The sequence below is a fragment of the Anastrepha ludens genome, chromosome 2 (genome assembly GCF_028408465.1).
Source record: "Anastrepha ludens isolate Willacy chromosome 2, idAnaLude1.1, whole genome shotgun sequence".
Lineage (NCBI taxonomy): Eukaryota > Metazoa > Arthropoda > Insecta > Diptera > Tephritidae > Anastrepha > Anastrepha ludens.
In genome coordinates this window covers 57,557,100-57,584,885 of record NC_071498.1, presented here as the reverse complement: position 1 = coordinate 57,584,885, position 27,786 = coordinate 57,557,100, and the positions used below count along the sequence as shown (strand labels likewise).

Below are 27,786 nucleotides of genomic sequence, written 5' to 3'. Positions count from 1 at the left end.
CTGTAGAATTTTTAGTTTTATGTCTAAAATCCACGCATATGTACATATATACAAATGATAAATATTTGTTTAAAAGTAGATTTAAGTTCACAGGCAGATATGCAAAAATGAAGCGAGAAGGCTAAACAGCAGCGCAAAGAGTCAGCAGGTGGGTGAGTGAGTAAGAGGAAGAGGTCACTGTAGCGTTCAAGATCAAAATTGACGTAGTTATATCTAACATTTGCTGGTATGGTGATTTACTACCAGTGGGTGGGACATATGCAAGAGCAACATTGTAATTTATATGATCCATTAATATGGAAAACAAATTAAGGAGAGCAAAGACCTCAGGAATACGAAAGCGTTTGCAAAAATTAATTTACAAAAGGCCACAAAAAAAATCAAAATTAAATTTTCAGTACATACATTTGCATGTATGTATACATATGCAAGTATGTATGTATATACTCGTACACGTATAAGTATGCAGACCTCGAGGTCTTTAGAGGTAATCTTAAATGAGAATTGACATGCAGCAAGCAAAATTTAATTAAGTAGCATTTTCTTGTGAAAGTGGTGAAGGGAAATGGGTATGCAGCAGTGAAGTTGCTGCCTAAGTTGCAATGAAAATGGCCAAAATCGCTTACGCTGTCATAATTGTGGTTGGAAAATTGGCAAACAATGCCAATGAATACAACCCACCCATGGCTATGTGTGCGTGAGGGTAATTGAGGCGGTCGTTTGCGAGCACATATGAATATACATAATCTCCGATTAACTGTGATCAGCATACACAGTGTCCGGGGCGATCACTTGAAAGACTTTCCAAGGCTTTTTTCAAACAGAATAATACAATTTTTGAAATGAAAATGAAAAAAAAAAATTTTAAAAATTTAAAAAAAATTCAACAAGTAGAGATACTTTGAATATTCGCTAATGTAGCAAATCGGGTGGCAGAGCAGAGCAGGGTGTAGTAGATCGTGGGTGGATGCAGAGACCCTAGTATACATATATGCATGTATGTGTTTAGTAGTAAATATGCACTGCTGGCAAGCACACATGCATATGTATTTATACACATTCATACTCATATATATGTATATGTACATCTGTGTGTGAAAACTAAAAGTGTATATATTTGTTTTGGACGGAAAGCGTTGGCGAAAAGAGCTTTTTGCCACCACTACCGCCATTGCGACGTACACTTACATGTGCAATTTTTCATTGTATTAGTGAATATGTTTATGTTGGCAAATCCACTTTGCACGCATATCGGTGAGTTTTTATACTTTAAGAATAAAAGGAATATCTGTGATAAAGCGAATGAAATTGGTGAAGCTGATATTCAGCATCGAACAGTTTGAAAAAATTCTTCGTTGAGGATAGATCGCTATTTTTTTAGTAGGAGTAAATAAAAATGTAAGAAATTTTTTTGAAAATGTATTCAACTGAGGGTACCAAACAAAAGTAATAATAAAAAATAAAAAAAAAAACGTTTTAGTTAAAGTGAAGAGTTAAATATACAAGTAAATAAACTGAAATAAATTGGACAGTAGAAGCAGGAAGCAAGCAGTTACGAGGAATTACTACAAAAAAAAAACATGATAATAAAAAATAAAAATAAAAAATTCCTAAAAGAAATAAAATAAAAGTAAAAAAATTCATTCATAAAAAGGAAAATAAAATAAATAAAGGAATTAAAAAGCAAAAAATCCAAAAAACTGCATTCTGAAATAATTTTTCGTTGAACTATTTAAGCTTTGCGTATGCCGCATACGGAAAAGTGAACTGAATTTTGGTAAAAGAAAAGAAAATTATAAAAATGTTAAAGACTCTTAAAAGCCGATCACAATGGGTTTAATAAACAAACTGCTTAGCTTTATTTAGATTTGTGTTAATGACGATTATATATCTCAATACAAAGTGCAACGCCAAATGCTCGGCGATAAGCTAAAAAATGTTGATAAATAATTAGAAAATTTTTAAAAATGTTGACAAACCGAAATTTATACCAATATTTTTTAACAATAATGAATCTCGTAGCGGAATACAATGCCAATTAAATCCGATTACACAACAGCTACGACACGCACACATTAATTTTTGGAGCTACTAGCAACAGACAACAATTTTGAAGCTATATGCTGAAAATATGAGATTTTGAAAAATTTTGTAACCGTGCCAAAAATGGCATGGGCAGTCACACACGCAATTTAATTCAAAATGTAGCGATATAAAAGAGCAGCAAGGAAGCAGCTCGGCAACAAGTAGCTTTTTGTTGTTTTTTTGTTTTTTGTTTGCTTTTTTTTCGAAAAATATACCTCAATATTTTTTGTGTGCTAAAATTTTTTTTCGTGTGCAAAGCACAAAAACGAATAGCAAAGAAAAATTAAGTGGGAAAAAACCCAAAAAATAAGAGGCAATAAAAAAATCAAAAATAAAAATGTATGTATTAAAATGATCACCAAGCAAACTGAAGACCGACATCAGCAAGTGGCCATAGCGCCACAGCACAGGCATGAGTATACTGTATACACCTACATACATATGCACATACGAAAGTATCTTTTTCTTCTCAACTTAACCCACCACTGGCGCACTGTGAAAATATTCAACTCAAGGACATTTATAAATAACCGTGAATTTTAGCTGCCGCTATTCACGTTGAAGCCACTTCTTCCAACAACTATGTACATGATCCACTAATACCACCAGCAAGCACCACCATCACCATCACCAGCTTGATGCTGCTCGATCAGCCAAACCAATATCATTATCACCAACACCTTCAACATTTAGCATTTACATAGTATAGAATTTTCCGCGAGCGCACAGCATTGGCCTGTTCCTATATATACGTATGCGAAAAAGCTTTGTTGGTGTTGTTTTTGTGCTGCCCACCTTCGCTTGCCGCCTCACGAAACCTGCACCTTTAACACGACACATAAATTGTGGTGCTCTCGTTTGCTACACACACACACACACATGTGTATATATGCATATTTGTATGAGAGTGTACCATAGTTTTTGTTTTTGTTTTTGGCTATGTGTATGCGCGTAGTTGACGAAACATTTTTGAAAAGTGTGAACATTTTCTCATTATAAGTGAAATTATATTTTTAGTGTTCGGTGATCTTGTCGTCTTTGCGAACGTCGACATTTTCTGCGGTTTTTTTTCATCCGAAAAAGCTGGAGCAGAATTACAAATAAACGAACAGATAGAAAATAACTAAGCATAAAAGTAAAAACTTTAAAATAAGTATACGCATATACATTTGTATTAATAAGAAAAAGTTTTGTACATTGAAACCTGTTGTTATGAAAATTGATCATGACTATATAAGAGAGTGATGTGTGATCGCCATCGTCAATGAAATATACTGAATATTAGGAATTAAATTTTGTATTGCTTGAGAATTTAAATTTCAAAGAATTTGAAATTAAAAATAAACACATCACTGAAACGCTTGCCCAGTTTGGACGTCGCCGTTAATTTACTTTTTTCCTTTGTTTCTTCATTTATTACAGCGAACGAGATATTTGACATCGAACCTCAGTAAACTTAAATAAATAAATAAGGTTTCCTGTTCAAACACAAGCAACAGCAAATCGATCAAAATGTTTAAAAATCATTTGGAAATGATTGGTCGCAACGAGACCCCCAGCAAGAAGGCGAAATTCTGGCAATCTTACATCAGATCGCTGAAAGGTAAGTTTTCAAAGAAAAGTTTTAAAAGAAATTGATTTGAAATTTAGTAGGTAAATATTTAGATTACGTTCGAAAGATGGGAAATAAAATTTTATTAAAAAAAAAGAAATTAAAAAAAAAACGAAAACAGAAAAAAATATTTGGGTTAAGTAGTAATTATATTTTGGTAGGTGCTCATTTTAGGTAGTAATATTTTAAGTTATTGCTCAGCTTGCGGCAGATTTTAAAGTTTTTATCACCTTTCTCAAATATTTGTTATCGTTGTCTAAGCAGCAGTTTGCAAAAAATTCTTGCTTTACTGATACCTGATTTCTGTTTGAAATAGAGCGCATATGAGAGCACTGAAATTCGGGATAAGATCGATTATAATTTTTTTGACTTATTTCTGATGTTCAATATGAATTTTTGAGCCATGTTGTACATGGTGGCGCCAAATTAATAACCCATTGATTATTATTTTTGATTAACTTAATGATTTACGCGCTCCATTGCATATCTGTTTGTATACTGCAGCTGTCTAGTTCAAAAGTGTCAATAGGGTGATTAATTTTGCGCTACCTTGTATTAAAATACTCAGCAAAATTTTCTAACAAATATTTTTGTAGTACTTTGTAGCCCGTTATATCCCTCTGTTACGTATATTTTCCCGCAAATGAGACAAGGAAGATCCACCTATTGAGGAGTTAGAGGGTTAAAATGCTTCACAAAAATGTTAAAACAAAAATGTCCACCTTGCTTTGGCATACTAATGAATTATTTTTCGAAAATAAACTGCATGCTTTAGAAGTTCTTCTTCTGTGCAGTTTCCACTATTTGACCTCTATGAACTGCAACCTAAGTAAGGTCGATTCTACAGTACAGTAGAGTTCGGATGTGTATGCAAATGTCACCTGGCAATACTATAAGTGCACAAGGCCAGAAATATAAATAGCAACCCTCGTAATAGAGGATGAGGATAGCGCAGAAAATTTTCTTTGCCGCCGTGCGGCTTTTCCCAGGCTTAGATGGTACATTTTTGTGTCGCTTGTGTTATGAGTGGTTGAGCTTTATTTTTTGCTCTTGGCAAACTGCTAAGATTCTTAAAAAATGTGAGAAGCTTGCAGAGTAGCAATGAATTTCTACCCATCCGCCTTTCGTTATGATGTACATGCTCTCTCTAAGCCTTAAGTGGAATGGGTAATATAGCCTGTGTCTTTGGAGAAATTCTGGCAGTGAGTGGTCTCGGAGAGTTTGCTCTCCAGTACCTAGGAGCTTGTTTTGAATTATTAGAGGTTACTAAAAACAAGCACCATCTTCTCACTTTGTCTTAGTTATTAATAAGCTTTTAATAACCACAGTAAAAATATTTAAAAAAAAAGATCAACATAAAAAGTTCAACCCCAAAAGTTCAATATAATAATTTTTTTGCCGTTGTGTAGTGGAGAGGTTGTGACACTATTTTCAAGAGTACTTCAGGGTTTAAATTAAAAGCTGGCTTCGCTTATAATTTTTTTAAATCTTTATTTGTACTTTTAAATGTATTTTGTGCACCGAAAAGCAACAAAAAACGAATAAAAGCGACATAATGCGAATTTAAATAGCGACGAACCCAGATCGAAAAATCTGGCGATTACAAACTAGGAGAGCTGACCCCAAGTGAAAGAAAAGGGGGAAAAGCAAAAGAGAAGAAGAAGAATAATTTTTATTTTTTAGTTTATTTCAAAGCAATGACTCTCCGATAAAATGCACAGGGTGTATATTTATAACCTGATATAACACATTTAATGGTCAGAATGCTCGTCAATAGGAGTAGTATTAACTACTTTTAAAACATGCCGGAGGGTACAAAAGATCTTTTAGGTTGAATTTTTGGCTATATACAGATATTACAGTTACTATTATCTCTCAGAACTTGGCAAATTTTGTTTGTACTGCTCAAACAATGGACATTAAAAAATTTTTACCAAAGTTTTCTGTATATTTCCTTGGACCCTTGGCGTTTCTTCAACATAAATAAAATTTCGAGCTATACTAAAATTTTTTTCACATAACAAATAAATATCTATATATATACATATATACTATATACTTACTCAGCATTAAATAATACAACGGATTACTTTTATTGCGTGCACGTCACAAATTCAACAAAAAATCATACAACCGAAGGATTTAAATTTATTTTAGGGCGCCATCAGAAAATTCTTTAAACACATATGCTCGGCGTATGTACTCTAATTTTAATATAAATATGTATACATATATATGCATATATACGTATCACAGTTCATTTGATCTTGCACTCACGATAATGTCTTCATATACCGTTCGATCGGAATGCCTGTTGAAATCATAAAACAAAAATTTAATTTGTATAATAAAATTTTGCGTGCACATGCACAGCCTCACACAAACACACATACATAGACGATAGACGAACTATGTATAACAAAAAGCAGCAAATTTGTGCTATTTTCGAAACGAGTAACCAACCCAGTTAGACAGCCAACACACGAATTATTTTTGTGTTGTACAGAATTTTCACTGCCCGAATTCATAAAACGATATTTCGTAAAAAATACAATAACATGAAACTGAAAAACGATAAGATACATAGACTCACGTAAATTTAAAGAAAAATTCCTAAAAGGCAGCCAGAAACTATCACTTCTGCGAAGATATGCGTTGAAATTTACGTATTTTAGCTGCGAAAAATTGGCTAAAAGCCAATATTGAGAAATAGCGAATAAATAGAGAACAAAAAAACAAAAAAGCAAAAGCAAATGGGAAAATAGAAAAGAATTTCTTCCATACGCTTGAGTTTATAGCTGCATGTGCACTGGAATATATGTATGTATGTACGCATAATGGCGAAAATAATTTAAAGATTTAAAATTGTTTTTGTTATTAAACTAATTTATTGCGCTAAAACTTTTTCACTAATGCAACAAACAGCAAAAATTCAAATGTAATCTCAAAAAAACTTGTGAATTTTATGCGAAATATCTGCGAATTCTCAATACTCTGCACTTAATAGCCATTCCTGAAAATGCATTCACAAAGCTTATGGGCATTCCTTTCATCGGTGCAATTTTAAGAGATTTTAGTGGTACGAAAAATTGGGTCTCCCACTGTTCAGTAATTCTTTTCGTACAATTTCTGAGGTCGCTAAATATTTGTGCTCGTAATTGCGAGCAGCCCAATTAAACGTATTTGAAAAAAATACGAAAGAATTTGCGAAAAAGTATGTATCCAGCAATTTTTCCGGCATACAAGTATATACAGTGAAATTCCTTATAACCGGACACTCACCGTCGCAGTGTTTTTGTCCGGCTATGGGAGATGTCCGCTTATAAGGGATGAAGTCACAAAATATATACCACACATATGAATTGTATTGTACATAGTTTATTTAAGAAATTTTTGGAAGTAAAGAATATTTGCATACTTTAGTATTACATATAAATACATATAGCGATTAAGTACAATACATTGTACAAGTCTTTACATTTCAATACTAGTTTGATTGAAAAAATTAGGTAATGCTTGATTGCTTTAATTTAAAATGTTCATTTTCAAAGTGACTCTCGATATTTTTAATGTGCTGAAAAGCTACATAGTCATTTTTTGCATATTGTTTCAAGCCCGCAACAAGTTTTAAAGCCTCATCCTATGATGTTATAGGCTCACTTATTTCTTCTGAAAATTCATCTTCTGAATCACTTATGTCCATAGTATCATCTTGTTGGTCAAATTGAACTTCTATATTGTTGTCCTCAGTGAAAACATTTTGATCCATTTGGAGAAAACCTTTGAACGCAACCATTCGCATGCAACTGACTTAACAAACTGAATGGAAAACTACTCTTAATTTAAAACACAGGACTTGAATGAGTGTATACATGTTAAAAGGGGAATCACCTGTTTCATTTTTATAATGAACAACAAAGCTTGCTTGTGATATTTTTGAATTTTGTCCGTTTATGAGAAATTTTTTTATGAAAATGGTTTGAAATACCTTGTCCGCGTCCGGTTATTAGAGTGTCCGTTTATTAGGATGATATTTGTATGAAAAAATGAATGAAAAACCTGTGTGCCCAAAATTTGTCCGGTTATTGGAGCTGTCCGGTTATAAGGACTGTCCGTAATGGGGAATTTCACTGTATATGCATATGTATACATGTAAATGCAATGAATGTAGAGTAAATATGTGTGCGTTTCCACCTTGACCTACTGAGCAGTAATGAAGCGAGGTTTATTTAATGTAATATTTGATGAGGTTACAGTTAGAGATTTTTAGTTATAAAAATCTTTAAGAAAACGAGATTTATAAATAAAAATTTGCTATCTGTGCAAAAAGCGAGATTTTTTTGAAAATTGGCTTATTTGTGGGCTTGAGAGTATTAAAAAGTAAACTGGAAAAATTAAAAAAAAACTGAATAATTTTGAGATTTATGTTATTCAATTTAGGTATAGAATTTTTTAAAGGTAATGAGCATTTATTTTTAACATTACTATAAAATTTCTTTTGCATTTTTTAAGGACAAAAAAATATTAGAAAAAAAAATTTGAATAAATATGTTTTTTGAAAAAAAATTAGAATAAACTGAAAACATTTTGAAAAAACTTTAATAATTTTCATATTTATTCAATGTTGAAAATTTAGGCATAGAATAATTTAAAGTTATTTTTAACATTTTTATAAATTTTGTTTTTTAATTTTTAAGACAAAATAAATTTAAAAAAAGAAGAAAAAATGAGAAAAAATAGAAAACAGTTAAAAAAAATAAGAAAATATTTTCTTAGAAAAAACTAAAATTTTTTTGGACAAACAAAATTAGAAAAATTTTCAAATTTATTCAATACTGCAAATATAGGCATAGAATAATTTAAAGTCTACCTGCGGTTATTTTTACCATTTGTATAATTTTTTTTTTGTTCATTTTGAATACAAAAAAATATTAGAAAAAAAAACTGAAAAAGAGAAGAAATAGAAAACATTTAAAAAAAAAGAAATTTTTTAGAAAAGAAATAAATTTTTTTGTGCACAAAAATTAGAAGAAAATTAAAGAAAAAATTTGAATGAACTGAAAATATTTAAAAAACAATTTTAATAATTTTGCGCTTTATTTAATGTTGAAAAAGGAATGGTATAAAACTTTTTAAAGTTCTTCTGTTGTTGTTTTGAAAATTTATATAAATTTTCTTTTGAATTGTTTAGGACAAACAAATTTTAGAAAAAATAAAAAAATTGATTAATTTATTTTCCAAAATTAGAATAAATTTTTTTTGGAAAAGAATTAAAATTTTTTTGTGGAAAAAATTGGAACAAAATTAAAAAAATGATAGAAAAAATTAAAATATTTTGATAAAGATTTAATAATTTTGAGATTTATTCAATGTTGAAAATGTTTAACATTTCTAAGTTTTTTTTTTTAAATTTTTTATGAAAAAAACCTTAGAATAAAATACAAAAAGAATTAGAAAAACATGATAAAAATATTAGAAATAAATTACAAGCAATTTTTGCTTTGAAAAGTTAATATTCGTTGTTAAAAATTTGTGGGGAAAATTTTTGTTTGTTATTTCAGGAAAAATATTTTTTTTTGTAATTTTTCAAAAATACTGGTTTACTGTACGTATTTGAATGTAACTCGGAAAGTTATGGGTATCCCACTTTAAAATTCTCAAGGAATATGGAGTATAGTCTCAGTTATGCATTATTAAAAAAAGTGAAAGTAGTCTGAGTGGGGGTGTTTCTCAAGAATAAGAAAAAAAAAACATTTAGGAGGTGCAATGAAGTCATTAAAAAACACGAAGAACAAAATAAACGTTTCTTTTCCAAAAATGCTGAATAAACAGTTAAATTTCGAATAGCAATAGGAACGTTTTAGTAATTTTACAAACAAAAACAAAAAATAAACAAAAAAATATTTTTATATATTTAATCAATCATTTTTAAAACTATATTTGATCGATTTTTTTCCATCTCATCATCTTTCAGGCTCTGAAGATATTCGTGCCCACGAGGCTCCACGCGTAAGCCGCCCATACAGCTCATACTTGGACTCGCCAATCACATACAGGAGCATCTTCGATGAGCCCGCCACTGCCAATGAGCGTGTGCAGTCGCACGGCTACAGATACTTGCCCGTGAGCAGAGACACCTATGGCTACTCGCCACGCGCCATCTACGATCACCATTACAGCAGAACAAGTAAGTGTTTGTGGGAATGTTGAACAAAATTTTTAAATATTAATACATTAGCGTCATACAATCACTAAAATGCGGCAATTAGGGATGTGCTTTTGAAACAAAAAAAAAAAAAAAGGAAAATAAAAATTATGCTAAAATAACTAAATTTTTATAATTTTTTCAATGAAGAAATTAGCAATAAATAGCTCCACAGGCTTAAATTATCGATATGTATGCCATTAAGTCAAATTTGTTTTATCCAAGAAATTTATCGGTGTTTAAAAAATAAAAAAAAAAACTGAGTCTTGAAAATCTTTATCTGGATTTTTACGCGCCCTATTGCTTACCTGTTTGATTAACCTTATTTTCTAAGCACCGGTCAAGTATACTTAGGCATTCTTCAGCTTGGCGGCTAACAAAAATCATCTCTTCCTATTGATTTCACGTTCAATGCTCTTCAATAATATAGTAAAGTATAAATTTCAAGCTACACTGCCTGATACTGGTTATTCAGAAAAGCGCTCAGCCCGTCAGATTCAGTCGATATGAATTTTCAAAAATTACATTTTTGGGTGTTTCAAATCCCACTTTTTTTATTGCTGCATTCAAATGTAGCAAGTCAAAAGCTATTGATTTGCTTGTCTTAAACAACAGGCAAACAAAACAAAAACAAAAGAAACATTACACTTACTGCTAGACTCCATTTAGTAAAAAAACCATGTTTTAATACAAAATAAATAAATTATTTATTAAAGCAAAATATTTAACATTTCTGTACTCTTTATATAAAGTTGTCTTATAAATTCAGTTACATACAGTGGCGGCCATAGTAATAGTAGAACGACATACTGTCAGTTTTTTGTTTATTATTTAAATAAATTTTTTTTTAATTTTTCTTTCAACGCGTCATACTGCCTGGTTTTTTTTTGTTTTATTTTTGTTTATTTTTTTTAAGCTTTTCTTTCAAAAAATTTTTGTAGTGTTTTTTTTTGTTTTTTCTTCTTTTTTTTAATTTATTTTAACTTTTAGTTATAATTATTTAATTATTTTTTTGTTTTTAATTTTTCTATAAAAACCATTTTATACTAAAACAAAAACTATGTCAGTAAAGTTTCAAACTTTGTACAAAACTTAAAAAATATTCAATAAATTCTCATTAAAATCTCAAACTCTTAGTTAGAGCTTCCGAAAAATGTAGTTTTGTAGCTCATTTAATTTGGATTTGCTATTTTGCAAGTTTAAAGTGATTTAAAATTAGCGTTCATTTTCCATAATTTTATTATGTATTTATTTATGTATATTTAACTGTATTATGCAATTTCTCCATATAACGTGAGCTCAAAATTGTTTGTTTAAAAAAATTTTATAAAAAAAATATTCAAAATTTTCCAGTACATCGCACTACTATTATTGTGGTCGCCACTGTATGTATATCTATTTTTTTTTTATTATAGCGATAAATCTTTCTGCAGGAGAACTATTTCTATTCTTGTTTTTGATCTGATTTCTAGCATTCTTTTTTTATACCTTTACTAATTTCTTTATTTAAAGTGGCTTTTATTGCAAACTATAGCATTTGTAAACGTGTATTTATATACTTATTAGCACATCCTTAATTCGCAGCTTTCCATTTTTTCCATCACAATCAGCTGCTGCTTTGCAAAAAATCTTCAATATCTTATTTCAATGTTTTATTTCAAGCCTACTTAATTATAAAACCAACATTCATTTTCACTGCCAATTTTCTCATCAACAAGTCGAATAGCAAATTCATGGCACTTTTCGACTGTTTCAATCATAGTTCTACAAGGTACATCGCACAATTGCACAGTTGCACAAAATTCGTGTTCATTTTCACATCTACAAGCATTTATCGCATAAATGCAAAGTATCTCGAGTCATTTAGTATAAATTGCATACTTAATTTTTGTTACCCCTACGGTGGACGATTCATCGTTCAGCGCACTTGCGATTGCATCTTTCGAATATGCACATACATACATACGATGACACTGCATGCGTATGCGTCATCCCACAAATATTTGTAACACCTCAAAGGTGTTACGAGTTGGCAAAACCCATTCACTTTGCGGCACCGTTTTTCATTAACACCAAAAATACCAAAAGAAAAAAGAAAATTTGAGCAAATGAAATAAATAGAAATATTTTAAATAAAATAAATATATACAGGCTGGTTTTGCTTGTTGCCAAAGGAAGTCCGTTTATTGTCGTCGACTATTCGTTGTTTCCATATGATTTAATTTTCATAAAAATAGCCCATCAGTAAATTACGTCAATGTAGTGTTTTGTTTTTGATTTTCTTGTTTTGTTTGGCATATCGCAGTGCGAAGTGCGAATATGGTATTACTCAACCCTTGATATAGGTATAGATAGGGAAAATCGTAGTGCTTGTTTGCCCTTTAATTTTAAAATTCTAGTTGTTTTTTCTTTCGCCGGTCTACAGCCGTTTAATCTCCTTTTTCTCTTATATAAATGTTTTTTGAAATTCACAGTAGAATGTGCGTTTTTTTTTAATTCTGTGCACAAATTAAATAATGTTGTTTATTTGTACGCGTATTAGCGCTCGTTTTTTTTTCTCCTTCTAAGCAAGCTCGATATTTCAACAAACACCCTCAAATCCGCATACTAATAAAAACCACATAGCACCCACGTATGCGTGTATACTCGTACATCGATAACATATTATTTGCTAGTAAATAGCTGTGTTTTTCTTTAATATTCAACACATACCTATATACATGGATTCATACACATGTATGCTCAGAACAGTTCATAAATGTCTCCGTTGCCCCTTCCAATACTTCGTTGCCTTTCTCGCATCTCATGGCAAAATTCGCTGTTCATCTTTGATATCAAATAACCGTCGGCTTTTGTGGGAGTTTGCGCCGATTGCCAATATGTGGCGGAAGTGGCTTATTTAGTATATTATTATGTGTGTACATACATACCTATATACTTAAAGAAAATATATGCTAAATATATTCTTCATAGAATGACTGAAAATATGCATAGATCATGTTCGCTTTTTATACCGTTGTACAATACAATTATTCAATATAAAAATACGCTTATTTCGAGAGAAGGAGATGCGCTTGGTTCAATAAGTTCCATTAATATTTTGATTGCCGGTTTAATTTTTGTAACTTAATATTTGTAAGCTTAACCATTTGTAGCAAAATACAAAATTTTTCTTTCTTACCCTAACCTCGTAAATGGTGTTGCTTAGGAGCTACTATGGATATTTCTGCTATGATCAAATAGGGGTACAGCTCGCGTATGTAGTTTTTAAGCTGCTGTATTCTTACAAAAAAGGAAAGATAATCAACGAATACATTGAGTACATCGTTGTAAAATTTCAGTAATAAACTCAAGCAGTAGTAGGAAGTGGATTAAATTTTATTGAAATTCTGAAGGAACTATGAAGAAGTCTGAATAATATTGTAATATTTCCACTGGGAACAAATTGCGATAATTTAGGAGATAGTCTTAAATAAAATATCAGCTGTTTGCTTTTATTGATGAAGTCTGCTTCTTCAATATGGCCGGCAGAGCTGATTGCATTTTTGCATTTGCCATATGAGTATCACTGCTAACATTTCTGTTGCGCCAGCAGAGGAGAGCAAAGGAGCCTATGTAAGCTGTAAAATGCAGTTAAGACGCGGGGGAAATACATAGACAACAACAAAGAAGAGCATACAAATGCTGTTTGCTTACATTGCGGAGGTTCGCTGATACAATATGGTTACCAGAGCTGACTGTACTTTTGTATTTGCCATATGAGTATCAGTGTTAACAGTTTTGTTGGGCCAACAGAGTTCAAAAGTAGCTTATATGGACTGTAAAGCGCTATAGGAGGTAATACATCCATTAAAAAAATGCATACAAATGCTGTTTGCTTACATTGTGGAGGTTCGCATTATGGTTACCAGAGCTGACTGTGAGTATCACTGTTAACATTTTTGTTAGGTCAACAGAGTTCAAAAGGAGCTATAAAGTGCAGTTAAGGCGCGATGGAAATATATAGGCTAGAAGTAAAAAATGCATACAATAATGCTTAAAATGTAATTTCATAAAAAGTATGTTCCATAAAAAAAAACCGTTTATGTTCCATAAAAGTGATTATATTTACGCATAATTCTTTATCTTGCCAGCTTCAACAATCTCTATAAGTAAAATTACCGAATTTGTGCTATATTTTCTTTTTTCCTATTACACACAATTAGCATAATATGAAATTTTTTAACGACATGTTCTGGCTTAAGCATAAACGGTTTTAAACGCATTCATTAAATTGTTTTAAATTCAATTCATTATTAGCAAATGCAACTTTTATTGGACTTTGGTACTTTGTATAATAAAAGTAACAAAACGTTCTCTTTTTCCCATTTTATTTTCTTCACAAACAAACACAAACATTAGAGCCTGTGCAAAAATAAATCATGCACTATTAGAACTACGCAAAATAAGAGAAGAAAATGTTTTTAACAAAAAAAAAAATATTGTAATATATATAAATATTGCGTAAAATTTGGTTTCCATTGATAATCGTGGGAGACATACTCTTCAAATTTCTCGAAACAAAAATATTAGCTAAATGTACTTAAAACTGTTGTACTGTACCGTACTGTTGATAATGTCTTTAAAGCATATATGTATTTACATCTGTGTGTGTATATGTGTACACATTTGTATAACTTGTTTTGGTTTCCTTTGAAAACTCAAAGTGTGTAATGGAAATTCAAATTCAAGTTTGTTAGTTTGTCACTTTTCAATGTTTTACGGTTAATTGTTCTCTTGTTCTTAATAAAGTGTTAAATTCAAAGTTAGTTTTGTAGCTGGTTTTATTAGTTTACCGCTGAATAATTTTAGGAGATTTGACTCAATACCAATACAGATTTTAGATTCAGCATTCTTCTTCTGCTACAATGGCTCAGATAGAGTCTACAGCAATTTCACTCTGCAAACAGGTACTGCAAAGTTTTTCAAGAGTTAAAGTAAATTTTTAAATATTTTCAGATTAAAAATTATATGCAAAACCTTGTTTTTATTACTGTTTGATATTGTTGCAAGAGTTCGCTTTTAATAAAAATCATAAAGAAAAAAATCGAATGCTTTTCTTATACCTCTCCGAATGGAAGCGGCTTTGTTAATATTTAAACGAAATATATTTTTATTTGTATCAGTAAAATTTATATAAATTTGAATATTTTACTTGATTTTCATTTGCCGAAATTTGGTATTTTCTTTCAATCACTTGTAAAGTTAATAAAATATTTTTTTATAATAGTAATACACTTGAATATTTTATTCAGCATCTGTGAGCCATATGGCTTCTACACATACACATTTACGTGTTTGCCCATATTCACTCATACATTTTCATTGCATTATTCGCTTTTTCTTGTTCAACCACTTTTCATTCACTTGCAATTCCATGATAACTTTGTGAAAACATTTCATTTCAGTTTGAATTTTTAAATATTTATACAATCACTGAGTAAAAAAAACAATTCTTCTAGATTTCCATACTTTCAGCACTTGCGGGTTACACCAGACATGCTTAAAAATTACAACAAAAAAAAAATTAAAATTTTTGCAGAAGAGAAAATTAGAAAGAACATACAAAAAATAAAACTAATTACAAAAAAAACACAAAAAAAAAAAACAAAAAAATAATAATAAAATAGAAGAATAAAAGAAAAATAAATTAAAGAAAAAAAATCATACCATAAGATACAAATAAAATATTTCATAAAAAATTTAACACCTTTTCATGCTGATACTCTGCTATATTGGATTTACCTATCATATGCTTTTATCTTTTTATATCTTTATTGCAATTTCCTTGTTTGCTCCTCCGCTTTATACCATGGACCCAACACATTTTCATGCTTCTACAATTTTGCCAACGCTTTCCGGCATATTATCGTATGTATTGCTTTGGATTTTACATGCTTGCGAGATTTTGAGCCTAAATGCTTTAATACCTTCACTGTAAGAAATTTGTTTAATATCAAGAAAATGTAAGATATTATTTTTCATACTTAAATCGCTTAATTCCAGTTCCAGCCAACTACGACGCAGAGAGGGCTTGGAATGACCACTTGAAGCGCATGCAAGAAATCGAACGCAGGTGAGTGGGAGTATTAAGAAAAAAATATAAAAACATAAGTGGCAGAGAAAAAGGCAGCTATGTAGGTTTAAAGACAATCAATGGCTAGAAGACTTGGCATAGTGAAGTCCAATTTTGAGTTAAAAGTCATAAGAATGTCGTAATATAAAACTAATATGACCTTAACTACTTTTACAGCCATTGAATTCCAAAGGTCAATTGTGAAAATTTTCCCAACACACAAGTTGTTCACTTTTTGGTAGCCAATCGATTTAAATATCTTACTGGAAAACACTTCTTATAATGAAATGCCCTATGACCATTTAGAGACCCATCTAATCTCATTGCCCAACACCCGGTGGAGTGCTTTCAGATTATTTTTCAGTTTAAAGAGAGTGTGGTTGTTAGTCTTACCACTTGCGGATAAATCCTGCTCATATGGATCTCAAGTCAGCTCAGCTAAAACTGAATGAATATCAGGATCTGCAATGTTGCCAGTTATTTTTAGCCAGTGTTGGATCGTTTGGGAAGTTTTTCGTGCTTAACAAGATGGGGCACTAGCACTCGTTATCCATGCATTGAGACTCCCCACCGTTTTAAGAGTCTTCTCTCGTGGCTGCCTAGATTATGAAGTCGTCGCAATACACTTCTTCTCCTCAGCAGCTGCAAATTTAAAATTTATTTGTCTTAGCTAGAAATTTTTCAATGCTATTGAGAATTTTTCGGAATGGGTATTAGCTGCCGATGCAATTTTACTTTTACTTTGTATTTTCTTCTCCTTTTTGTTTTCCGTTTTTCTTTACAAATTTTCTTTTCGTTTCCCTTTCTGCTTCCGATTCCGATTCCATTTCCTTTGCGTTTTTTTATGTTTCTTTTTCTTTTCCTGTGCCTTTTTTTCTTTTCCTCTTTTTTCGCTCTTTTACCTATTTTTATATACGTCTTTTTCTTTGCCTTTTATTTTTCCTTTTCCTTTCCCTTTCCCTTTCCTTTTCCTTTTCCTTTTCCTTTTCCTTTTCCTTTTCCTTTTCCTTTTCCTTTTCCTTTTCCTTTTCCTTTTCCTTTCCTTTTCTTTTTCCTTTTCCTTTTCCTTTTCGTTTTCCTTTTCCCTTTCCTTTTCCTTTTCCTTTTTCTTTTCCATTTACCTTTCCTTTTTCTTTTCCATTTCCTTTTCCTTTACTTTTCTTTTTCCTTTTCCTATTCCTTTTCTTTTATTTTTTTATGTTCTTTTCCTTTTATTTTTCCTTTTCATTTTCATTTTCCTTTTCCTTTTCCTTTTCATTTTCCTTTTCATTTTCCTTTTCCTTTTCGGTTTCCTTTTCCTTTTCCTTTTCCTTTTCCTTTTCCTTTTCCTTTTCCTTTTCCTTTTCCTTTTCCTTTTCCTTTTCCTTTCCTTTTCTTTTTCCTTTTCCTATTCCTTTTCCTTTCCGTTTTCCTTTTATTTGTTTTTCTTTGTTTTTTTTTACTTCTGCATTTCCTTTTTATTTTATTTTAATATCCTTTTCAATTTAATTTTTTTTTTACATTTACATTCACTTTTCTTTTTTTGTTCTTTTCTTTATCCACTTACTATTCATTGTTCTTTTCCTTTTTCTCTATATTTACCTTTACTTTTCTTTTTCTTGCCTTTTTTGTTTTTATTTGCCTCTTCCCCTTTCTCTTCGTTTTCCTTTCTCTCTTAATTTTTCATTATTATGTCTCAATTAATTTTAATCTGAAACAATAAATAAAACAACAATTTTTTCACTCCAGATACCCATCTCGCTATGGTCTCTACCTGAAGGACAAGCCATACACACCCAACGCTTTGGTGCCCTTGGAATACGAGCCAGAAGATAAGTTGCTCAAATCACTCAACAAGGGTAAGGAAGATTAAATTTTAAGTAAAACCAAAAACAAAAAACAAACAAACATCAGAATTTAAAAATAAATACTCTACTAAAAACAACGACAACAAAGCGTAACAAAATACACAACAATAATCGTAAAAATTCCTACGTAAACCAAACAAAAAATATGAGAACAAAAAACGAAGGAATCAAATTTAAATCGATGTTTAACGAATTATGTGAATAATTACAAATGTTGTAAACACGAAAAAGAAAATTTAAGATAAAAAACAACATCACGAAAATTAGCATATCCTCCACACTGAAAGAATTTTTTCAAATTCACTAAAGAAACAGCCAGATTAATACAAATTTGTACATTTAGCATTTTAAAGTTAGCTCACTCAACGAAAATTGGACAATTTTTATTGGAGATATGTAAATATGTATGAGAAAATTTGTGAATCCAAATTCTTGAAGTGGTGAAAGTCGAGTGAGCTGTCAGCAGCGGAATGCGCAAACACACACAGATGACTACTACCAATTGGCGTTTTGTGTAAAAGTAATTTGTTTCGTAACTTTTTTTGCCACTAACGCACACATAATTTTTGCAAATAATATCATAAAATTTGTATTTTTTAAATATATTTGCAGCATAAAAAATGTGAGCAAATAGCCAATGTTTGCTAGCAAATCTACACAGCTGCACAAAGTTCGTTTTTAGAAATGCTACTAAATAAATACATCAAATAACAAAGCCAACATTTACTACTACATTTTCAGTAAAATTTAAATTCAATGTAGTAAAATGGCAACACAAATTTTTTGTCTGTAAATGTTTTACTTAAAATACACATACATATACATATCTCTTATTAAACGTATACACTTACAATATATAAAGTAAGTTAGTGGAATTACAAATTGTAGAACAAAACCAAAAGTAAAAAAAAAATCTATATTACAAGTAGTTGAGTGAAGAAGAAATATCAAAAGAAAGTAAATGATATCAAATGAAATGAAAGCACCGCTAAGAAGCAGAAATTCGTTAAATGTTTCATTGTATTTAACATCATATTAAATATGTTTACTTTTAATTTTAAAGAATAAATACCGAACAAACAGAAAATTACTTATCTTAAATTTAGTTAATTACGATGAAGAAGGAAGAGAGAAAAAACTGATTTAAAAGCTTCATTAAACTTAAAAAGAAATACACAAATAAAGTGGTTTTTATTCATAAAGCTTTATTTAAAGCTATTAATAATAATCAATATAACATAACAACAACTAAACATAATAATATCATTAAATAATTATGCATTCTGGGCTTCAAGAGAAATTTATAATCGAAAAAAGGTTAAAATGCCGCCGCTTTCACGAGCAATGCAGTTCAATCAACAGAAAAGAAATTGTTAGTGCTCTAGAGCTTTAAAGCTTTTATTTAATCAAAAAGTTCTGAAAAATTATACACAAAAAAAAACGGTCTTGACAGTTTTAAAAGAAATTAGCCGCAATCTCTACTATAAAAGTGTTTTTGTAAGGAGTTTTAGTGCTTTTAAAAGATCAGGAAATTCAGAGCTTTCAGCACATGTACTACATAGGAAGTGCTGAATACGTAAAAAGCGATGCAAGTGTGAAATGGAGTACGACTCTGAGTGTGCATAAATATATATGTGTGTATGTGCATGCATGCTCATGCTCACATGCGTTTACGCTCTTTGCTCTAAGTGCACTGTTTTCCTGTCGCGAATTTTCGGACAAAATTTAAATCTAAGCGATGCATCCAGTTAAACCTGAAAACAGGTCTAAATTTCTATTGAATAGTATAGTATAATATGCGCGATTTCAAATTATTTGAAGTATCCTCAGTATAAAAATAAATAGAAATGCAATTTTTTCTAAACGTTTCGCTCTAACCATATTTCGCTTGAAGCCCTGAATTCAATCTTTCATAAATTCATTATCATTACTAAATAAGTACTATTTATTTTAAGCTACTTACTAGATAACCTTAACAGCAGTTGTAAAAACAAAAACATATATAACTACAAACCAAAAATTAGAGGGGAACAGAAGCATTAAAACAAAGTTAAAAATGCAATGAACTTAGTTTAGACATTCGCCGCCGCAATTACAAAAGGAGGGAAGTAGAGCAATTAACAAAAAAAAAAAGAATACAATAGGTATAGGTACATATGTAGCTAAGTTTGGATATACGATTTTTGTTCTTTTATTCAGAGGAAAACTTCATTGATTAGTACTCAATTAGCTGTGCAAGATGTGATTAGTAGCATAAAGACGAAGTATTAAAACTCAAAGAGCATCAGAGAACTTTGAGAGGTAAATGTCATTACTCAATTAGTTGTGCAAGATCCCTTCATAATGATAGATTATAGGATTGCAACATTCGTGAGGATATTTTCGGAAAGCGAAAAATTCGCTTGTTAATATCAACAAAAATGAAAGCAATACAACAATAAATTGAAAACAAAATTCCAATTATTATATCAGCTAATCAGCTGATTCTGTCAAATTCGACGGCGAAGTAGCATTATTATACAAAAATAAGGTATCTTAACATTTGGTAAGCTTTTTAATAAAGAACCTTAGGAAATGCAGAAAAAAGGAGCTCAACTGGGCAGGTTAGTTTAAAGTGAGTATTCATAGTTACTGCGTATATCTAGTCTAGAATAATAGAATGAATAATGAGACTAACTTTATTGTGACGTAAGCGCAGATGAGGCGTATCAAGGAACTAAGAAGAGGTTATCGAAATAATGAAGCTTGATGAACGTAAAAATAAAAATTTTGGCTAGGTTAATGCAAAATATGCTGAGTAAAAAAGAGAGATTAGAAAGAAAAAAATGTTTCGTGTCGTGAGCAAAGTTTTACAGTTAAGCGTAACCAAGACACATCAATAAAGAAACAGAAGTGGATCATCTGACTTTACTTCTTTTTAATTTTATATGCGCTCTGAACAGCCAAACTTTGTATACCTTAAAAATACGCATAATTATTGTTCTTGTTCCACCGCAGCTGTGTCTTGCGCGCAACCTTCGGTATGCTCTCAAACGTGATTAATCTCTAATGAGGGGAATCTTATGTTAGAATATATAGGTATGTTAGAATATATAGGTATGTTAGAATATAGAGTAAAGCTGCTTTTTCATTGGTCATTGCTATTGAACTGCTATTAATGCGCCAAAGTTGTGGGAGAGGAGAATGTGGGTTAGACAGAAATGGGAATGCTGGCGTTTTTTAGATTAGCAGTGCCAACTCCATTCATACTAAACTAAAACCTCATACAGCAACAGCGCGAAAAGCAAAAAAGGAATACGTATAACATAAAATAAAAAACAAAAAAAATATTACATTAAAACTACTAGCATTACTATTACATAAAAAAAAAAATAGAAATACTATCGAAAAAATGCAATGCTAAATAAATCATTAATTTAACAAAAAATAATTAAAAACTCTTGTTTTCTTTTATCCTCACCGTCAAGTGACACGGATTTTGGATTTTGAACTTCACTTCACCTGTAGTGGGTTGATTTTTTCCAACAATTTTTTAATTCCTAATTTCTTAAAATGTATAGGTTTTCATTTCTTTATATTTTTCCATCATTTACTAATTTTATTTGATTTTTGTCACATATTTGTGTATATGCATTCTTTTTTTCATTTTTAATTTAACTTCATAAATCATCATTTTCTTTTTTTTGTACTTACTTTTCATTTGCTGTACAGTCCTGTAACTACGATTTTCAAAATAATTTGTATAGTTTCGTAAATCGTTCTACGTCCTCCTCGTACATTCCTTAACTCGACTAAATAAACTTATTGAATAAAAATTTATTCGAAATTAATGCACAATTCAATACACAAAATCATTCACTGTGCGTTCGCCTGTAAATACTGCCAAACAAAAAAAAACATCTAATATGAAAACTCAAACAAGCTACAAATATTTATTATTATTTAAATCAAAGAAGCAAAAAAAAAAATTAACCCATAAAAACATAAAATGAAATATTTAACGAAAAACCAGTCAAAGCATAGCAAAAAATGTATTGTGAAATTCTACGCAAATGCAGTGAAGCGTAAAAATTTGTTAAATGTGTTTTGTACTCTGTGGTGGATTGTTAGAATTTAAAAAGCAAAAAAAAAAAAGGCAGACCAAAGAAATTGTAAGCTTAAAACTACAAAATGAACAGCCAAAGCATTTAATATTTTTATACTTTTCAACCTCGTAAAACAAATTTACCGCCCCAATCCCAAGTTCGGCGCTGCATTGTCCAACTGGTCAGCCACCCATGCCTACTTCCGTAATTCAATTGGCAGCTGATTTCCACTTTTCTCTCCTTTCCTCTCCTATCTACTTGGCAGTTATGCGTGCAAAAGGCAGACATATCATTCCACTGTAAATTCTCCTTTCTACACTCTTTCATTTAAATATCTAATATACTCCTCTTTTTCAATTGGTTTCACTCTAGGAGATTTGACACATAACGCGTTGACATTTCAATTTCAATAAGATATTGATTTTCGCAATTCATTCCAGTCGAGATTTGTGCTCTTTGACTCCTTGGTGTGCACTGACACAAATCGAGCGGTCAATTTGTCGTCCTACTCTGTCTCCAATTGTCGTTATATAATATACGAAATATTAATGTTTTTTGTTATTGTGTATTGTTTCGTGTGTACAATCTTTGTGATTGTCAGCTAATTTATTTTGTTAGAAATTTTGATTTTTATTTGTTGAATAAGTAACTGTTTGAGAATGGAATGTAGGGGAATAATTTTGATCCGTTTTTATCGAGTTGTGTATTTTAAAATACGGTAAGTACAAAATATACCACCTCCATACATATGTATATACGCACATAAATATATAGGGTGTAAAGAAAGAAATACAAAATACGTAAGGAGGTAACAGTATGGACAAAAAGAAGCGAAGAGAAGTAGAAAGATAAATAAATGTGATAAATGGGTAAGACTCCGTCAGAAAATATGAGATTTGCAAGTGGTCGTTCGATTTCTTTGAAACTTTGGGAAATATTAGTTCTAGGTAAGATACATTCGAGCCTAAAAGGATTTTGAAAAATTTTCAAAATTGAGTCATCTACGCCATGTTGAAAATCGGGACCGTGTTTTTTTCAAAAATCAATATTTCTTGAACCGTTGGATGGATTTCAATGCAATTTACAGACAATATAGAAACAAATAAGTAGTTTAAATTAGTATTATGTTAAAAAAAAAATTTCGAAATTTTGACCAAAAAAAAGTAAAAAAAATTTTTTGAATCAATTTTTAGTTGATTTGGCCAGTTTTTTAGATTTTCTGTTATACACGTAACGATTCCTTATGATTTAACCTTTATTTTGAAAAAAAAAAATTTTATGGTGTCTATAATAGTTCTCGAGATATTGCGATTTTAGTGGAAGCGCGCACGCACGGTTTAGGTAACAGGTGTGCAATGCGCGCTGCGTTATGTGTTCCTGTATGAAGTGACTGGAGCAGACTGCTGCAGGTCTGTGCGCGTTTTTCTACTCCCGCGCTGCGTAACCGCGAACTTCACGGTGCGCGCTTCCACTAAAATCGCAATATCTCGAGAACTATTATAGACACCATAAAATTTTTTTTTTTCAAAATAAAGGTTAAATCATAAGGAATCGTTACGTGTATAACAGAAAATCTAAAAAACTGGCCAAATCAACTAAAAATTGATTCAAAAAATTTTTTTTACTTTTTTTTGGTCAAAATTTCGAAATTTTTTTTTAACATAATACTAATTTAAACTACTTATTTGTTTCTATATTGTCTGTAAATTGCATTGAAATCCATCCAACGGTTCAAGAAATATTGATTTTTGAAAAAAACACGGTCCCGATTTTCAACATGGCGTAGATGACTCAATTTTGAAAATTTTTCAAAATCCTTTTAGGCTCGAATGTATCTTACCTAGAACTAATATTTCCCAAAGTTTCAAAGAAATCGAACGACCACTTGCAAATCTCATATTTTCTGACGGAGTCTTACCCAAATAAGTATGACTGTACCTATAGGGTAAAAAATCGACTGTTGAGTGACTTGTGTGGCAAACTAGTGCTCGCTTACGTTTCTTCAAAGTGCTAACAAAAAAAAGGGGTAATGAAAAAATCAGCTGACATGACAGTGAATCCCTTATTATTATAGGGTAACCCAGGTTTTTAACTGAAACTGCATCTGATATCAGATAAGCTACAATAAATTAGGTCTTTGGAATATGCCGGCTTGGTATAAAAAATACGACTTATTGATATATTTGAGGTTATATAACATCCTGAGATATTATTTTTTAAGCTTATAATCGAATCTTAAAGAAAACTCCTCCCTTCTTAAATCATTTTTGTATTGTCAAATGCGCATTTTGTACCCCATCAGGGATGAACTAGAAGGTTGATCTATAAAAGCATTTTGGTTCGAAGCAATAAGTGAGTAAATCTTATATTTTCTCAAACGCTCTAAATGCAATATTTGCACTGAGCTAATTGAGGGTTACCTTTGTAGTTTAATATTTGGATAATTGGTGCTTTTCTAGAGCTGAAGTTTAGAAACGTAAAAAAAGTTAAAACACAAGGTGTGAGGTGGCGCTAATTTATTCATCCAATTTTGTTTTTGAATAAGCTTTTCAGAAAATAAAAAAATGATTTTGATTGCCGGAAATCTTCATTTTGACTTTTATGCACTCCATTACTTGTGCAGCTGCCTAGTTCACAAGCTTCAAATATGACAACGCCATTTGCAAGAATTATGAGTCTTCCGATAGGGCGATGAACTTTGCGCCACTTTGTATGAATGGATTTATTTTTTAATTGAATTTAATCTCAAAGAGAATTTACGTAGAAGATACACAAATATTGTATTGTTTTAATGAGTGAATTGAAAGCATTAGCGAGGGACCGAAAACAGGTGTTATAATGTATTTCAAAAACTAAAAAGTCATGGCTTAATAATTTTTTGTAAAAGACAATTGTTGATATTCTTCTCTCTACACAGATCAAGAATAACTTTTATTCTTCAACTTTTTTGAAAAAAGTACAATTTTAACTATTAATATGGACTATTATTGTTTCAGTTAAGCCAAATCAGATTTTTTTGTTGTCAAAAATAAAAGACTTGATCATATAACCAGCAAATATTTTATTCTATTCAATTTGAATTTAGTATGCATTCATTGGTCTTAACTTCACGATGTCAAAAATATATGGAGGGTGATTCAATAAGGCCGCAAACTTTCTGTTATAAACGAAACAAAACACCATTTGTTTTATCTCATACTTTTTTTAGTATATGGCATTTATATAGGAAACACCACATCCGTTTATTGCCCACCACCACCCCTCTACCAACATAGAATGCTCACATCAGAATTGTGATTTTGTGACTTTGTGGCGTAATTCAGGCTGTATATGGCTTATAGCGCATTTGATTTTCTTCCTTAGCTCTAAAATCGTCTGGACTTTGTTCGCAACAGTGCCATATTTCATGCGCTTTGGGATCACTTGTACACTTTGTTCAACCGAGTATCGCTACATGACTAAGTTTGCCAAAGCAGTATCAATTGCCTAAAAGGCATACAAAAATTAACATAACTTAAATATTTGTTGTCAAAGCGTAACATTTTTATTGTAATTTTATTATATATGAATAACCTTTGTTTGTTGCGAGACTTTTATTATTCAAGGCGTAATTGGTTAGATCTCAGTTTTGTTAAAAAAAAAACTTGGGATAGTTTCATAAAACTAATAGTTTTTACCAACTTATTTTGTGAGTGGTTTAATTTCTAATGCCGAACAGTTTGTGCAGTACAATTGGTGTCATCAAAGACTTGGCTGTGCCAGTAGTGCAATTTTGTGATTCTGATCGTTATTAGCTCAGTCACAGATTTAAAAAGAGCTTTTAAGTGCTCTGATATTAAGCACAAATTGCCCACTATGTACAGAATGGACCAACGGCCATCATCAGACCGTTAGCTGGCTCTCAGCGATTTTGAAGGAATAATCAACTTAGGCTGGCGTAAGCGGGGTAATTACGGCGGTTTGTATACGAAAAAGCTGAGATTGTGTCGGTGGTATACGAAAAAATCAATACAGCCATCGGTAATTTTACTGCGTTGACATCTGAACAACAGCTGATTGGATGAATGTGTGAATGCATGTTAAATGAGCGAGCATTATTCTCCTGCCGAATCTCGAATGACGTAGCGGCCGAAGTTACTCTCACAATTTAGCTTCGGGCGGCCAAATCTGGTAATCTGTCAACTTGAAAATTACCTATAGAAACACTTGTCTTAGCAGAGCATGGTTCTGCTTCTTGGGCTTCCTGGAACAAAAAGGGCATGCAATTATAAAATGTGTGAGATTGAAAAAGAATGCCAGCAAAAACCAACTAATGCTGCGGATAATGCAGAACATCATTGAGGACACAGGACAAATTAGAATATAAGCTCGCTTTTGAAAGATGGATGCACTACCCATTTTAGAATAAATATTTATTATATTTCGCGTAAATCAGCATCGCATAAAAATTGGTTAATACTGTGGCTGCTTCAACATTTTGTGGCATTTTTATTATGCGATTATGTTTACAAATATTTTGAAAATCTGATGTAATTACTGCAATTGCTTTTAAAAATTGTGAACAACAGAGTTTTGGCAGCACATCAAAACAAAATATGTATTATGAATAAAATGTACGACTATAATAGCAGAATAATCAGTTTATATGCTCCTCCACTTGAAAGTGTATGGTTTGTACTCAGCTAAGCCAGCCATGCGAGCATACTATGGAAGTGCATAAGTGTCATGGACAAGTCCACTGCTGTAAGTTCTGCGTAAGCGCGCGTGGGGTGCGGTGATGTTAGCAAGTATTATTTGCATAGCTTGTCCTTGCATCTGTACAAAGCTCACTCGTTTATTTGAGTGTTTTTTAATTACTTTGTTCACTTACTTTATTTGAACGAAGTTTGTGTAAAGTTGAAAGAGCAATAAAAGCTATTTGCAGTACTTATTGTTAGTTAAGAAAGGATATTATTTTTAAATACAAATGGCAATTTAAGAATCTTTAGTATACTTTGTGGTAGAAGCTGTTAGAAAAATTAGTCAAGTATACGAAAAGTATGCAAATGAAAAAAGGGTAAAAGTTGGTTATGTTGAAAGTGAAGGGCTACGTCAATAAGTCAAACTATAGCCCTTCACTTGCAATTGTTGCTGGAAAATAGTATTGTAGTAGCATTTAACACCATTCTTAATCAGTTTGATACGCCATTTTATTATAAAAATCGAGGTACGGATGCATCTATACGCATTTACATTCATTTATGCTAGTATCGCCCGTGGTAGAAAATCGACCAATAACAATTCTCACTGTAAGTAGTAAAAAGGATAAATGAAATAAATAAAAATATATAAATTTTTCCTTTTCAAATCCTGATAGCGATCCATAAAAAATGTTTTAAGATCTTGAAATTTCCGTTGATTCATTTATTTCGTACACTCGATATGAGATTTAAGTTTGTATGGGCGCAGCTACGCCCCCTTTACCAATACCTAATATTTTTGCCTTAAGTACGGCATTGTTAGTGCAAATGGTTCCAGAGAAAAGCTATAAGAAGGTTTCAGTTTATACGAGAGATGCCACGTCCCCTTTTTCAATGCCCCTTTTCCAATACTTACCCCTTTCCACCATAGGCACAGTTTATACAATTCATGCATTCGTATTAAGTTTCCTTTCTGTAGATTAATTCCTTTCCGGTGAACTTCGATTATTTCTTTAATTTTATCGACGTTTTCTCTAACATCAAAAATGCCTGAAGGGAATCGACGAGACCAAAATTGCACGTATTTATCGGTTACGGTATCGGCACCATAAACACAGTTTACAATTTCAAGGGCTTGGCTTGCATTTTCGGCTATAT

The 27,786-nt window shown here is 31.2% G+C and overlaps 1 protein-coding gene across 9 annotated transcripts in view; it reads left to right on the top strand.

Annotated features, from left to right (window-relative positions):
* The first annotated feature begins 1,288 nt into the window (after positions 1–1,288).
* Positions 1,289–27,786, top strand: part of LOC128871536 (uncharacterized) — a 41,741-nt gene continuing 15,243 nt past the window's right edge. For 6 of the 9 annotated variants that reach the window (XM_054113368.1, XM_054113367.1, XM_054113365.1 and 3 more), the window contains exons 1-5: positions 1,289–1,398; positions 3,508–3,688; positions 9,672–9,884; positions 15,948–16,017; positions 17,746–17,855. In XM_054113368.1, the coding sequence (XP_053969343.1) occupies positions 3,598–3,688; positions 9,672–9,884; positions 15,948–16,017; positions 17,746–17,855 (484 nt within the window). In that variant the 5' untranslated portion in view covers positions 1,289–1,398; positions 3,508–3,597. Of the gene's footprint in view, positions 1,399–3,093; positions 3,221–3,507; positions 3,689–9,671; positions 9,885–15,947; positions 16,018–17,745; positions 17,856–18,476; positions 18,955–27,786 lie in introns of those variants that run through there. The other 3 variants (XM_054113371.1, XM_054113369.1, XM_054113364.1) reach the window with 3 other exon arrangements.